This window comes from Teleopsis dalmanni, chromosome 2 (genome assembly GCF_002237135.1).
Source record: "Teleopsis dalmanni isolate 2A chromosome 2, ASM223713v2, whole genome shotgun sequence".
Taxonomy (NCBI): Eukaryota; Metazoa; Arthropoda; class Insecta; order Diptera; family Diopsidae; genus Teleopsis; species Teleopsis dalmanni.
In genome coordinates, this window is record NC_051847.1 from 222403789 (window position 1) to 222421313 (window position 17525).

Sequence of the window (17525 nt, forward strand, 5' to 3'; positions counted from 1 at the left end):
ATTAAAAGAGATCTGCTATATTAAAAATTTAATGCTATTATAACGAAAAATCAATTAAACCACAAAATTGACTGCATTTATGCTTAATTTAATGACTTCATGTATGCGAAACATTTTAAAATCACTTATTTTTCGAAAATTTACTGGCATTTTATTCATCTGTGTACTGAAACGTTCGCAAAATTATAAAATTGCATCAAAATTATTAAATAATTCATACATTTATTTTGCATTGCACAAATCCTAGTATAATTGAAAAAGCCGAGTACAAAAAAAGATTAAAATATTCACCAAATTTTTATGTGTTTTCTCGGCATATGAACGGCACACCTACAAGGCAACTGCAACTGTGTCCTTTGTGGAGCACAGCATCCAATGCCTTGAATGCAGAATATAAATGATGCATATAAATGTCTGCATTTTATTGGTAATTTCACTATAAACATTTATGTTTGTTTAATAATATTTTTGCAATTGTAATGGTTTTGTGGCATTAAAAAATCCTAATAAAAGTTCTATAGCATATTAAATGAATATGCAACGTAATGTGTTACATTGATGTTGACGATAATGATAGTGTGTATACAGGCTATATAATATGGCATAAATATTTTCTTTTTTACTGTAAAAAATCTTTAATAATTAATTAAGGTTTAAGTGTAGCAGCTTACTTGGTCAAATGATAGGTAAACCGTTAAACATGGCGTATAAATGACGATTATTAATAAAATTAGAAATTGATACACAGAAGATGTTTACAAATATTATAGAATGCTTCCACCTTAACTAAAAATAATTAAAAAGAATTACATAAACAAATCTACATATATATGAAAGTCAATTTCTGTTTGTTTGTCCCATTATTAGTTTAAATAATCTCTTTATGGCATAAACTTGTTCAAAATTTTTTCCTAGTTATGCACAGAGTGGTAAAGATAAACTTTTGCCCTCAATTTTATACTCGTCGAAATTAGATATGAGAATGAAATTAGATTCACTGTAGCATTATCCACAATTGCATCAATATTTTGGTTTAAGTTTGACGAATAGCACATTCCGATTTCATTAAAATTGGTTTAAATAAATGTACCATAGCACATAACAATGTAATAGAAACATTTTATTGCATTTACGAGATTGAATTAGAAACAAAGGATAAATGGAAGTTGCTTTTTTACAGATGAAAGGAGATTTGCATTAAACTACACCGATTATTCCAGCATTAGCATAAAACTCTCCTTAGAAAATTTGTGGAGAAATGTGTGTTGATAAGACCCAATCATTACGTTGGATACGACTTTAAACTTTCAAACGGTACGCTTAAAAAGTGTTTATATACGACAGATATTAAACGTGAAATATTAAAAAGATACATATATCATATTTCTAATAAGTATTTGATGAGTAATGACGAGTCCATCTTCCAATGAAGATGTGCTGTTAGCCCAGAAGTAAATCGAGAAATTAAAAGGTTCTTGCAAACGACAGATATTAGATGTGAAGAATAAAAAAGACATGTCAAATTTTTGCTGTACATATATTTCGTTAGTAATGATGAGATACAAGTTCATCAAAGTTGTGGACTTCTATTTCATTATCAAAATATGAAATTTTTGGAAGCCTACAAAAACCATTCCAAGCAGACTATTAGTTTACACTTCTATCCAACATGCTAGCTACCTCAATACTCAATACTCATGGTCGTAACTAATTCTGCATAGTGTGAAATATATAAAGGAATCTATCGATATCGATAAAGCACAATCATTTTTAGAGAATAGAGCAGGAATTGACAGAAAGCAGGGTACATAACTGCTTTAATATATGAGCAAATTGTAAATAATTTTTATATTATTTGATCATAATACTTACAGACATCATGGTGCTAGTCAAATATTTACAACATTTAAGATAGAATCAAAGAAAAACAATTTTAGTTGTAATTTCCTTGAAAAATTAATAAAAATTTCATTCACATCAAATACTGCCAAAGAGTCTAGAACAATTTTGTAGACAATTTGCTTTTGAAATGCATTAAAAGGATAAAAAATGCATAAAGGATCCAAGACAAAGTAACGACAGCAAAAATAAAATATGTTCAAGAAAGGAAATTCTTGCTGTTTTACGGAAAATGTAAACATTTAATAGTAAAATACACTGCTAATATATACACAGTAAAAAAATCTGGTTGAAGAAAGCAATATGGAATTTTCAGACATTATAAGCTATAGAGCAAGGTAACATGCTTGCATGTCGTAAAGCCTCAAGACGAGATACGTTGCTGCTATTGTAGTCACAACAGCGGCAACTATTAAACTCGCACTGCTACTGCAGCTGTCGAGGTTGCTACTGTTGCTACTGCCGTTGTTGTTTTTGCTGCTGCTGCAATGTTGCTTTAGTAAGAAATTCGTAGCAGATATAACATAGACTGTTGCATCCTTCATTTACGAATAAACCTTTAAGCAAACCAGGTGCTTTCTTTAAAATTTTATGTGTTTTTGTTTTTGTTAATAAAAAAATTCACAAAGAAGAGAAACAAAAGCAGAAAGCAAAAATAAATAAAAATAAAAAAATTGTGTATGAAAGGAAATAGTATTGTGAGCGTGTGAATAAATGAAGGTAAAATAAGCTCATGCACACACGCACAAACGTATATTTCAGTGCACACATTTGCACATGAAATATAAAAGTAAAAAGCTTTTGGGTCCTTTAGCTTCATACATTCTTTCCTTTCCTTTTTTCTGATTTCACAATGCATTAGAAAAATTTTTTTTTACTCTTGTGATTGCTTTCATATTTCGTCTCGTAATGTCAAGTTAAATAGGAAATAACTTAGGAATGCATGCATAAATGCCGCTGCGGCAGCGGCAGGGCAGCGCAGCGACTGCACGGCGACAATCTATGCCTTTTGCTGCACTACTTACTTACTTGCTTACTAACTGGCTGCAGGCACTGAAACATCCTTGCTGGCTTTCATTGCTTTGATGTTGCTGCTAGCATGTGAAGCTCTCGTAGTTAATTCGTGCGAAGGTACTTAGTCTGAAACGTGACTTTGGTTTAATGTTTGCCTCCAAAATTTCTAAAAAAATTATGGCATAGAAAACTTTAACTGCTGAAATGCAAAAATGCAATTTATCAATTTAAAAATTGGAAAATTTGAAAATTTTTCGAATATGGAAACTCAATACTGCAAGTTATTGCTCACAAGTGAAAAATCCTTGCCAATAAAAAAATTCACAAAAAAAAACTAATAGAGAAATTTAACGAAATTTATTTTTTTGCAGGCGAAAACTTCAAATCTTCTTGCACGTATCTTTTCTTCGAATAATAAGGAAGATAGAATGTCGATCTCAGATTTCCGCAAGAAGAAACTTTTGTTCCTGTTCAATGTATTTTTTGGTGAGTATAACGAGTTAAATTGAATAATGCGAAAGGAATACTTGATTCTGAATTTGATTTAGAGCTGCCAAATATCAAATTGTGGTTTAATGAGAATGTGTCTATTTATAGAAACGACTGTTTTTAATATATATAGTTTAAATAAATTACGAGAAAACAAATCTTACTGATCCAATTCAGTTCCAAAATACTATAAGAAGATTATTTATTTTGTCTTGCTTCGATTATATTGTAAACAAAATAGAAATGAATAATTGGAATTACACAATTACGCATTGTGCTATTGACTTGAACTTATTTGAACGGCAGTACCAGTTAGTGTTTTCAACTAGAATATTATTTCTATATCAATATTATTCATATTGAGAACTGATTTAACTGCTTTCAACTTTTTTCAAGTTAACGTCATATAAACTGTTACTGAGTTCTTTCTCTCTCTAAAATTTTTAATAAAAGATAAAATAAAAGAAAATCCAAAATTCTTATTGAGATACTCCGTAGAGATATCGGTCTAAGATATAGGTTTACTTACAGGCCATTGCAAACTAGGAAACCATGTTAGAAGATTAAATCTTCCTTTTAATTAAACCTGTCGTAGTTGTGGGGAAGACGATGAGAGTGCCTCTCATCTACTATGTTTTTACCCAGCTCGAGCTCGAAAGCGACTCAACACTTTAGGAGCCCCCTTACTTGAGGATCTTGATCACTTACAAGACCTGACACTAAATAACATTTTACGTTTCGCCAAATGTTCCAGGTGGTTTTAACTCCTGAGTATTTTTCTACATGTACGATAGCACAATGGGCTAATAGGCGTAATTGGATCCACTGCGAATCGCCGGTATAACCTAACCTAACTTTTTTCAAAGGGTGTTATGTAGGTAGGTAGGTTGAAGTTGCGGCCTTGTTGGAGTTGTAATCTAACTTTCAAAGGCTGTTAGGTAGATTGGAGTTGTGGCCTTGTTTCCATAAACCCTTGAGTTGTGGCCCTGTTTAAGCTCAAATAATGGCTCATTATGGCACCACATTATGGTATTTACATAGATTGAAACATCAGTATACAACTCTCTGACACATGAGATGGAGCACGGTCTCCTCATCCTTAGAACCACAGCCACGAGAAAATTCATTGTAGGGTAGACACAGTCACATAGCATTCTTTCCTATTTCGCAGTAGCTCGTCAGTACAGATACCGTGGTGCTGATCAGGTTCCGTCTTAGTTGAAGTAGCTGACTAGTACGTTTCTTGAAGGCTGTTAATTTTGTTTCAATAAAACTAAGGGTATTTTCCTTAATATCGTTCTAACCTTAAAACTGATTTTTGTATGGAAAAAATACGAGTAACTTAATTTCGCTGAAACGAAGATAAAATTAAGATTTTTACGAAATTAAGGTGTGTCTAAACATAGTATTACTTTACTACAAGTAAGGCTTATGCTTTATAAAAAAATGTTGAATTTTAATTTGAGACATGCCCCACTTTTGTGTTATGTATTTTCTTTTTTTTTAAGTTTATTTTGCTTTTGATAGATCAACGTAACCACACTGTATCTACAATGCCGTTTGATGATCCTATCTCTATTTTAAATATAGTTAAAAATAAACGATTTTTCTAATTAAACTTAATCGAATTGATATATCAGTAAATAGTTAGTTATGGTTAAATATAGTTTGTTCAGAGTTTGTAAGTTAAATTTCAAAATTGGTTTTATTCATAATAAGTTTAATATTTATTGCAACTTTATGTGTGCACTTTACACACACAAAAAAAAATTTAAAACCATTTGGTTGAACATCAATCATTTGTAGTAATGACCACATCATATTTTTTCCACAAATTCCATTTTTTGTTTTGTTTTGTGATAATCACGCATAGAAACAATCTGTCATATTGGCAACTCTGAAATAAAATTCATAACAACTTCCTGTTAAAAGCGGAAGTGCTCACAGCTGTGCACTAAATTCAGTTAAAATGTTCATAACTTTAAAAAAATTCTAACAAAATACAAAAATTCAAAAATATATAAATAATGTGGCAACAAAAAAAAATGAAATTAAATGAAATTTTACCAACTTCTGCTGATTTTGTTAAATTTACTTACATTTTCCATGTTTTCCGTTGTTAAATAAACGAAATCCGAATGGAAAATGTGCGGCATCGCAACAATTGCAACAAATTTTTGGGTATTTTTCGTTGACATTTCATTTGAATTTTGATGACCGAATTTTGATGGTTCAACAAATTTATAATAAAAACAACAAACAACAATTAAAACTACAACAATGACAATAACAACAACAACAACAATCAAAAAAACAGATGTGAATCAAAGCGGCGAAATTGATGTGAAGGATTTTGAATTGGCCATTGAGGTAAATAAACAAATAAGAAAAAAAATTAAAATATTTTAAAATCATAATCATACTAATACTTTTTTTAATTGAATAACAAAATTATTAAAACCTTATTTCATATAATATATTAACATAAATTATATAAGATATAAAATATAATAATATACATTATTTCATTTATTTATTTTATTTTTTATATCAATTTATTTGTTTTTATTTCTATTTATTTATATGTATAAAATAATTGTTGAAAATAATTTATAATATTTTTTCCTAAAACATAATAATAATTTACATTATTTCCTTTTGTATTACCTTAAATATTTTGCGGGCTAAATTAAAATATGTTATACTAAATCAATGACTATAACACAATTTAATATAAATTATTTTTTTAACGGAACTGTAAATTACAAGTAAATTTTTAAATTCTTTAATAAGCATTTATATTATTATGTTTTTAATAATATAATTTTGAGCAAGTGAAATTGTTTGTGAACTTTCATAACAAATTTAACAGGAAAATGCGTCAAGTACTGACTCTGAGTTTCAAATTTGACAGGGCACGAGTTCAACCACTGGTACTTGTAGTCTCAAAAAAATTATTTACAATTAATTAAATATAAGAATTAATTTCAAGACTACTGATGATGGGAATTTGGCAATATCTGAAACGTCTATATGATCAGTCATTTCATACTTTTGATACTCATCGAAACGTCTCTAAAAAAGTTTTTAAAACCCCTTTCCAACATAAATTATTTAACTTTAATCTATTATTGCCAATTACTCAAATATCTAGGAGAAAAACAGGATTCAAATATTCACACAGTAACAGTTACGCAGACAAAGACTGTCTTTTCAGTTGCCCCTTTTGTTACCACATACCCGGTAACTATGGGTAATTTTCATTGTTAAACTTTAAATTTGGTAAGATTTAAATTTAGGATGTTTGCAGGAATTATAATATCTTGCACTTTTTAAAAGAATGTCTCAATGTTGCCATGGCAAGATATTTGCAAAGGATGTGTCAGCTGATCCTTTTTGCGCATCTTTGCAGCTTATTCATTTCTGGTTGAAGGAGATACCGAATGTTTTGATATAGGTGCTTATTGTTTTCCAGCACTGCTACGAGTTTTTCCACTTTTTTATTAGATCGGTTTATGGCTCATTAGTTGTTTTAAGTGGTTGCCCACCGTGTTGTCTTAACACCATAATAAACATTCCATTGGAATATATTCTGCCGATAGCTATAAAAGTTATATCTTTGGATAAAACATCCTACTTATTGAGAATTAAGACCTCTGTTAAGAAACCTCTGTTCTTTTTTGGGTTTCAGTGCCATTTTAATAAAATTCAATTGTACATCAGATGACAGCATAAATCACAGCACAAGATTTCTGTATGGAGTCAACCCAGTGCCTCTAATAAACAAAACTATAGGCACTTGGATTCCAGTCATACTCCGTAACAGTATAGAATGTTGCTTAATGGATTTACGTTGACTTCTATTATAGATATGCCTTAATTCGAGTATATTCAATATCCCAGTGGAGTTAGTTCTGTTTAGTAGGATTTTATTTCCTTATAAATTATAGAGATATACTTGTTAGCTTGAGTTTTTAGCACCCCAAATTAACTTTTCAACAACGGGTCCAGCTTTTCTTTATTTCAAATTGATTAATTAGTTTATTATAAGATAATATAGTAATAATAATACAAATTACTGTGATAAATTTTAATTTTTAACAATTTAAATTTTTTTAAATACAATTTTATGCTAACGTTATATTTTTAAATTTTCAAAGCATTTTTTTATATACATCATTAATTTTTTTGTATATATTCCGTTTTATATTGCAATTTTTATTTAATTTTTTTAGTAGTTTTTTTTTCTTTTGCTTCTGTAAATCTATTCTTTCAATTGTTCTAATTTCCATTCTAATTTTTTGCAATTTCCATAACAATTTTTTCTATTGTGCACTTACTTCAATGCTTGGACTACTTTGGTCGTAATGCCGCTAATGCTTGACCATAAAATTTCCAAACTGCTTCCAAACAAATGCTCCAAAACAATAAAAATAATTGCAACCAAAATGCTTTTTAATGTATGCAGCGCGTTTGTCAGCTACGTGGTTGGGTAAAGGACACACCAAAAAATAAGGAAACTCATGCTGTCATGCTAGAAATTTGGGAAGGGCTGCGCTCCAAAGCCGACAAAGACAATGATGGTCAGGTAAGTGCATAAAAATATTAGTGCATTCCAAAAAAAATATTAATCTGTCAAAATATACTAATTCCACTCTGTGGCTGCAATATCAGTAAGTCAGTTTATTTTCTGTCTTCAGTTGTAATTTATGTTTCCTCTGTTAGAAATCGCTTAAGCTTGATTTACACCAGTTACAGGGACACTGCTTCCTCTAGTCGATATGCTATTAAATCAACAACGAAATGGTCAGTTGAGTTGTTGCAAATATTTGCATAGGCATGGGGACTTGTCACTTTCTCGCTGCTGTAACAATTTTATATCTTAACTTCGTTGACGAATTGTTTGAGGTTGACAAGGAAGAACACAGCCAAAACGACGATAAAAAAATCTCAAAAATAAACATAAAGTTCACACCCAAGTGCATCCTAATATTACACCAAGCAGTACCCTGGCACAGTCAAGCACGAGTGTCATGCACACATACCAACTACTGCCTTAGTACCGGCTCAGCGAGAGCCTGCAGTAAAAGAGGAATTAATTCATTTTCACTTTTTAATGTCACTTCAGGATTAAGTTGTCCTTTACACTGCTCTTTGTATAGCGCTAATATTTTCAAGTCCTTTTTGTTTTGTTATTTCTTGCTTTTTTGTGAGTTTTCACTGTGCTTTTTATTTTTGCTCAGTGGGAGAAAGTGCAGCACAGCGTAAACTGCACATTGTAAATTGTATGGTAATCCATTCAAGCATGGCGCATAATTTCTGGGTGTTTGCAAATGTGCATTTGAACAAACAGACAAGTGAGCAATTGCCTGCCCGAAAGTTGACAATTGCACCAAACGGAAATGCAGTGAAACTTCGTTGGTGTGAACTTCTCATTCATTTGCCCGGAAATCGCTGCGAATGAATCATTGTTTACACAGATGCAATAACGAACCTAAAATTTGTAGAACAGGATGAGAGTCTCAAAAATATATGTTGTAGGTCAGGATCATCATGAAAAAGTGGATTTCTATAATAAACTTAAAAGGTAACCCCTGCAATTTTTGTATTTGGAAAAGTATTACTGATATACAAAGTACTATAGTATGCAGATAGATAAATATTATTTAAGTCATTATTATTTAGAACAATATTTTAACTTACTAAAGCCAAAAGTTTGGGGATTTCAAGCCAAACTTGTTGCATTTAAGAGATTCATAGCTGCCAGACAAGCTATAAAAGTGAATAAAATTTGGATTGGAAATGTATTTTTAATTGATTCGGGATGAGATTTTTGGATGCTATGCACACTTGAATGAGATTTACACATTTCATCATTTTTACTCCAGCGGTTTCCGATAAAAGAGATTAGGTTGCCAAGTAAAATACTAATATTTATTATTTGAATACTATGATCTTTTACATCTTCATGCTGTATGAATATGCCTACATCCACGCTATCATGTAGTTATTACAGATTAAAATATTAACAAAAATAATGGCTAATCTATTGTGGTGCATTATTTAATTATTACCATGAAATTATTTTTACTTGTTCTTCAGTCCGCTGTATTCTACGCTTTCATGTCTTTCAACTCAAAACATAAGGACTTTCCTTTTTAGTAAAGTGTAGCTTGCATTGGAGAAATATATTTCAATACTAGAATATAAACTAGTGGCTATGAATTTGGTAGCCGCATAGCACAATATAGAGGTGTATTGTGGAGTAGATTTATGTGAGAGCAGAACAGAGTTTAATTATATCTAAAGAGTTTAGTATTATGAATTCTCTCGCACGGATGGTGTTAAATCACCTTAATATAAGCTAAGTAAGATATAAGGGACACGATCCCATTCTCTAGTTCTCTGGTAGGCTATTTATAATTTTTTTAGCACAATTCGATTAATTTTCCTCATTGAATTACTACTACACGGCACTAGATTTGTAAAAACTATTTAGTTGTTAAAATTTTATTGTAATTATTTTGTTTCCTCAAATTAAAGTGATTTAATGGCACTTAAAAAGTCTACTAAGGTTAAAAGAAATGTGTTTTTACAGAAATAGATACAAAATTTATGTTCTCTGCTTTATGAAATGTGAGTTAGTGTTTAAAGCATTTCTACTCAGTAGAGATTACTTGGATAATCCACTGTAGTACGTGTTTGATTGAATTATGATAATGATTTATTCAGGCAAGCATAACATTTATAAAAAATTATTAAATTAATGATGTTAAAATACATAAGAGGATGTCACAGGGTAGAGAACTACGCTCCCGTTCAGACATTAGCAGGCCCATAACGGATGAAAGTTTGACTTTCATTCGGAAGGCGGAATGTCTTCTGTTCGGTTTTGGACTGTTGCAGCACAAAAGATCAACCATGGTCACAGTGTTCCACTTTTTTGGGAGCTCGTACCCTGTCTATTTCTATCTCTAACACATATATATCATATTGAAAATGGTACTTGATTTTAAGTAAATGTAAACGATACACTTTTAGCCATTAGATATCTGTAAATAGATTACAATGTCAGGTGAATTGTGTACTAATCACCGAGCGTTGACTGTACTGTAAACAATTTAGAGTTTTCACATTCAAAACAAAGTGAAAAACATAAAAATTCAATAAAATTTAGTGAACATTGACAATTTATTTCCATTTATTCTATTCTTTTTTAAAAAAAATGTCAACATTTTTTACGGTTTATGTTTTTCAATTAAAAATTTTGTGTGTGTTACATGGCGTATACGTGACGTGTTTTATTTTCAAATATTTTTCTCTTACAAATAACAGTGCATAACTATCAAATTCAATTGATAAACTGAATATTTAATTATATTGAACATATTCATTAACTGAAATGGTGATGTGTATCAATAGTAGGGAGTAAAAGGGAATAAAATCAATTCGTCACAGTAACGTTTTCGTGACATAAGTTAATATGTAAAAAAAAACTCTAAAAAATATTTGCAAATTCCTTAATATTACAGATTGTGAAGATTTTAAATAAATTTTAGCAAAAATAAAATATTTTTAGAATAATTAAAGTGTAGGGTTATTGGATATTGGGTTGAGATAAATGTATGCATAAATAAATTTTTCTGATATTAGTATTACTTAAAAAGTTTTAATGTTGTTAACTAAAGATACAATCAAATTTTCAAGATTAGATAAACTTTTCTTCAAATATTTAATAATAATTAAAGGGATTTATAGAAAACTAATTACAACTTTTTAAATTATTTTAAGAAATATATTTCTATGAGATCAATATTTTTTTAAATAATTTAAAAAGCTCTTCAAGGTACTGATGACTGTAAACTATAGTCGAAATATTAGACAATAAAATAAATTTTTTAAAATTATTTAAAATATTTATTTAAAACTTTTTATATATTATTCATTATATAAACAAGACTGGCTTTTACTATTATTTAAATATTACTAAGTAATATTATTTTTAAATTGATTGTTTTTTATTTAAACAGTAGACTTAAGTATAAAACTTGAATATTTGCAACAAATTTATTTCTGATTTGTTCTTTTATTAATTTCAATTTTAATATAAAACATTATATTATCTGAAACTCAAAAAGTATTAAATATTTTTCTTAAATTAATTCTCATTGCATCCACAATTTTACTTTATCCCATAAGAAAGTATAAAAAAGTTCTTATAGTTGAGTCTAATAATAATATAATAATCAACAGTAACTTTTATTAAATTAAGTCAATTATTAAGAATGACCTTACAACACGCAAATATAATTATCTCTTAGTTTCAATGGAGCAGAATTAAAAAATGAGTACGAACTTAGCACCTCATTTCATTCAGGCAAGTAACTAAATGCATATACTTCACTTAAATACATATATTTATGCTAAGAAAAACCAAAGTGCCAGCTAACAGAACTAAAAAAATGGAGGAAAATAAAATATTGTGCCATAAAATAAACGCCCAAAGTGCCAGTTAACATTACCAGAAAAATAAAAAACATGGAATATAAGAATATAATAATACAATTTGTTTTTATAAATTAATTAGTTTTCATTTACTAACATAAAAACAGTTTATCAAAACTACAATAGAAAAATATCATTCAATTTAAACAGCATTTTTAAAGAATTATTAAATCTATTAAAAAAAATCTATTAAAAAAAATCTATTAGAAATAAAAGCAAATATGTATACATATAGCTTGAAAAATTTAACTTATTTAAAAAAATGAGCCTACGAAAAATTTAAAATTTTTTGTGAAAATGCACTAAAATTATGAAAATATCTTATGGGTTCAATAAAGTATAACCTTTTTTATTCAGCAAATTGTAAAATAAATATTTTAATAGATAACCTGACTTATTAAAAAATTTTTTTATTGTGCTTATTATATACACAGATCCTATCGCACTTTATTAAATTCGCCAATGACTTTTGCATTTTATGTTTAAAAATATCGCATTTTCAACCTTCGTTCCATAAATATTTATGTTTTTAAAATCTCTTATGAGACTTTTACAGTGGATAGATAAGCATAAATTCATGAATTTTATGAATACTATATATACCTATCAGCATATTTCACTTCTTTTTCATTCATTTTTACATTTTCGGTTTATAAATTAAATTAAGATGATTGTTCGCGTGCTTACATGAGCAGATCCACTGAAGCTGCATCTGTAATTTATTTCACTTAAGTCGGCAATTGTGTACGGAATCAGTTTATTCATTACATTGCGACTCATCTCATTTCACATTTCGTGACACAACAATGCATCCAACAACAACAACGTAGATACTCAGATACACAGATACAAATAGAGATACAGACACACAGCAGCACAATAACACAAGCAATTATAGCAACAATAAAAAATCGACAAATTAAAATCTCAACATGTACAAAAGTATTTATTATGAATTTTTTGCTTGGCCCATTTTAATTTTAATTTTTGTACCACCCAAACCATTAAGGAATTATGTTGATTCATGTTGTGGCATGTTTAACATAAGCAACACATACCGAGCTAACGAAAAGGACGCGTGAGCCAACAGCGAGCAAATAGTAAATAGCAAATGTATATGTTTTTGCATAAAGGACACACGTACACACATACACACATACACACGTGCATGCCACAATGGCAACCGCATTAACAACAGCAAGACCAGCACGTTCTGGACGACCAACAAGACCAAAAAGACCAACAGTAGCAGCATCAACACTCAACACAAGCATAACACACAGGCTACGTGTAGTGGTAGTATAATATCAACAACAACAACACAATGACACCTACTCGTACCTTTGGCAAAAGGCCAGAAAAGTGTCAAAAGGCATGTTTGGTAAAATTTTTCCATGTGCTGCTTCTTCATCGCTATCATTTTTGTGTTGCGTTGTTGTTTTTGTAAACAAGGTACACTTCTTAACACTGCAATGCATATTTGTGCTGCTGCTGCTTTGCGTAGTGGTTCACCCGCTGTTTGCTATTACATAGCAAAAAACTTGTACACACACGCACACATTGGATAATTGTTTTTGTTCTTAAGCTAAGCTTTTCTCAAATGTATATATGTGTGTGTGTGTATAAAACAATTGTTTTCTGGCATTTCGTTTCGCATTTGACTTGTGAAATATAGCGTTTTTTCGCCTCCAACTTCGAATAGATCTGGGCCTGGGTCTGTAACTGTGCCTGTGCCCATTGCAGATTGCGAAAGTGATTTTATTTTTTGCAAATGATCCATTTACGCGTAACGCTCATGGCGTATAAATTTATTTTAAACAAATTTTTTTCTTCTTGTTTGTTTACTTCCGCATACATTCAAGTGGGTCAATTTTTACAGTGTACAACACAGTTGCTTTGTATGGTTTTCATATGTTTTGCAGTGTTTTTGTTTTTTAGTTGAAGTGGCCATCGAGTTTCAAAACTTTTAGTTTCATAATTTAAAATTTGGCAGCGGTACAAAGTTGGTTTTGCTACTGTAAATAATACTGGTTAATCCAATACAATCTGCGCTGTCCACTAGTTTGGTGATATATCGAAGTGTAGTCTACCATAAGTGTATTAAGGCAAGCTTGTTCAGTTCTATAAGGTCAAAATAATAAAGTTTTTGAATAAACTTGCTGCTGGTTACTGAGGCTACTGCGGTTCCTAGTATTTAGTTGTCACTATCTCCCGACCTATTATTGTTATCATTGGCTTTAATTTCTTAGAAAAATATTTTCTCCCAACATAATTATTAATCCTAAACTTATTTATAGTACGTCTTTTGATACTATGTCACGACATATCACCAGTTCTCACTTCATTTGACACTAGTCTTCATCCTGTGCTTATAAGTCGCCCATTGGTTTGTTGCATCGGTTAATACTAGTTTAGATATTTCTTCGCATTGTCGTATTTCTGCTTCAGATAGAGCCAATATATTCGTTTATAAAGGAGATGGTGGTCCGTGATGGTAGTTGATTGGTAACCAGTCAATATATTTCTTTGTAACGTCGTATTTCTGCTACAGATAGGGTCAATATTTTCGTTTATAAAGGAGATGGGCGTCCGTGATGGTGGTTGATTGGTTAGTTGGTTACAGTGGCAGCAGATATCGTTGCGCCGATCACAAATCGCTTAGATTTTTTGCCGATTTACGACCACATACCTTTCAAAAAACATTAAGTTAAAAAAGACAAAAACGAAGTGGCGGACATTTTCATCAAGGGCCACTTAAGCTCATTTTTTTTAATAAGCCTGTTTTACACAGTTGTCTTTCGCATATATTTATGGGAGACGGTCATTAATCAATGTGTCTACTTTTTATCATAATATAATACCTTGATAAATATTTAGGAAGAATGTTCTTGATACATTCATAGCCAACATTCAGTTATCTTTCATAATGTTAGGTTAGATTTAAAAAGCAGCCTTGTACATCAAAGTCCACTTGAGCTCATATAATGGCCCATTTTAATGTCAGGGTTTCAATTTCAAAATTCAACTGATACCACCAGGACTTCATCATTCATTTATGTCAGAAACTAACACTGGTTTTATTTTTAGAAACTGAAGCTGAAAAATTATAATTTTTATGATATGTTTCAACACATATTGATGGCACATCTTTAACTACTTTATATTATCTGCTGAAGTATACTTTTTTGCCATTTTTTATTCTGGTTATATCTAGTTTTTTTTTTTCGAATTTCAAAACTAGTATAAAAGCGCTACGTGTAAAATCAGGTGACAAAAGGTTAGTTACGTATAATAAAAAGAAACAATAGAAGCACTAGTTGTAAGTTATAGAAAGTATAAAAAATTATTTGACGTTGACCAGTTTTTTCTATTTCTCTGTTACCTCCAGGTAGGGAGGTAGGGTACCTCCAAAATATTGTGTGAATAAATTTATGGATGCCCGAAATCATCTTGTGTAAATAAGTGTTTTGACCCGAATGCCATGAATTGCTTACTGGCTCACAAAGACTTCAATGGGTATTTATTGTGTACTGAAGGGAAGCATCTTTTTATTATTATTTTCGTGATTGTTTTTTTGTAGGGACATAATTATTTTATTAGCCCACATCAACAACATCGACACAGTTAACTCCTGCTGCGCTTATTTGAGAAAGTTTGGGCGTTTTTTCTGCATAAATTGGCTGAGAATTCACCTTACCGGCCTTACCGGCCACATTACACGCTGACCCTCTTGTACTTGGGTTTGGTCCTTGCCTTGCTTGTCCTGACGCTCGATTTTATTGTTTAGCTGGTAAAAATATTGGCTGCCAAATCGTGCCAACAAAATTTTCATAATTTATATCTTTAGTTACCACAGTTTGACCAGGCAAAATGGAAAAATGGAAAAATTGTATGTACAAAATTTTAATGTTCTTTAATGGTTCGAAATAAAGCCCTGAACTTTCACTTCGGGTTCATAAATTATGAAGCCTCCAAACTGAACGTTTAATAGACCAATTGCGGTGTTCTCATAAATTCTGCTAATAGTTTTTGTGGTGGGGATAATAAAAGTTTTGAGGAGTGAAAATTATGCCGAAGTATTTACAGAGAATTTATAGCCGCAAATTGTTTTCAGACATTTAGGGTAGGACCTTTAAAAGTCGCTTCAAGCTATCATTTGGTAAATTATTGAAATACTAATTGGATACTCCATTGCTTAACAGGTTTCAGTCGATGAATGGTGTAATATGTGGGATGCTTATGCGAAGGATCCTAGTACTGTGCTGGAATGGCAGACCAAATACATGAATTTCATGTTTGATCTGGAAGATGCATCCACTGATGGCAGCATTGATGCACAAGAATTTGCTTTAGTCTGTTCCAGTTATGGTTTGGAGAAGAAAGAATGTGAAGAGGCATTCAATAAAATGTCACAAGTATGTAATTTTCTTAGATCTATCTAATTTTTGAAACTCACCATTCGTTCTAAACAAACATTTTTATTTTTTTTAAAAGGGAAAAGCCGAAGTTACTCGTGAACAATTTGCTGCACTCTGGAAGGAATATTTTTCATCAGAGGATGTCAATGCTCCAGGAAACTTTATTTTTGGCAAAACCTCATTTTAACGATCTTAACTTTTTGTTATAATTTATTTTTTCGACTAAATTTGACTAAAAAAAATTTCTTAAGGAATGAAATTCAGGAAAAGCAAAGCGCCAAAGTCCTTTAGATTACACAGCATTACTCGGCAATGTGTTTTAATGAAATTAATTCAATTAATTTTTGATATAAAGAATCAAATTAAAATAGATTAGTTAATATAAATTTATTTAAATTTTAATAAAATTTTCTCAATTAAATTTGTCTATAAAACGAATCTTTCAAGTACACTGAGAAAAATATGCAATACTAAAACAAAAGAAATGTATTTTTTGTAGTTACTCCGTCGATGAATTTTAGAATATCAATTATTAATATTAAAAGTATTTAAAAATGATATAAATAAAATACTTATAATTTTCTTGATGTTAAAAATTAAAATCAAAATTGGATATTCCTCGGATATACCAGAAAAAACTTTATCTCTAAAATAGCAAAAACAAAGTGTAATGTGTATTTATTAAATGTTAAAAATAAAATAATATATAGAAATGTTTTAAATCGATTATAATGTTTGTGTGTAGATAAAATATAAATTTTAATTAAATTACCAAAAAAAAAAAAAATTAGATTTGTTTTAATTTGTCTAAACTGAAACTTAACTTCAGAAGAGAGTGACGTTATAATTATAATTATAGTATATAAAAATAATTATATTATAAAAATGAATTTGCATGACTTGTATAATCTCTATCTGTGTTGGGACTTATGGAAATAGGTGTTGAAGAGATTAGTATAAGAGTATTACAAAGAAAATCTATTTTGAGGTTATGTGTTAAAATAGATCAAATCAATATTATATATATTATATGTCCATATAATATATATAAATGATTCAATGAAGATTAGGTTTGTTTTAGAGTTAATCGTTTTTTATTCTGTATAGTACACTATTCTATTCTTACTATATTCTTATTCTTTTTTTATTTTTATTCTACTCTTATTCTTACTATAGTAAGAATATAGTAGTAAGAAAATA

At 29.9% G+C, this 17525-nt stretch overlaps 1 protein-coding gene across 1 annotated transcript in view; it reads left to right on the top strand.

Moving 5' to 3' along the window:
* Nucleotides 1-17112, top strand: part of LOC119685276 (calexcitin-1-like) — a 107672-nt gene extending 90560 nt beyond the window's left edge. The window contains exons 2-6 of the mRNA XM_038099516.1: nucleotides 3285-3399; nucleotides 5720-5772; nucleotides 7871-7990; nucleotides 16110-16322; nucleotides 16402-17112. Coding sequence (XP_037955444.1) covers nucleotides 3342-3399; nucleotides 5720-5772; nucleotides 7871-7990; nucleotides 16110-16322; nucleotides 16402-16512 — 555 coding nt within the window. The 5' untranslated portion in view covers nucleotides 3285-3341 and the 3' untranslated portion in view covers nucleotides 16513-17112. The remainder of the gene's footprint in view (nucleotides 1-3284; nucleotides 3400-5719; nucleotides 5773-7870; nucleotides 7991-16109; nucleotides 16323-16401) is intronic.
* Nucleotides 17113-17525: the final 413 nt, after the last annotated feature.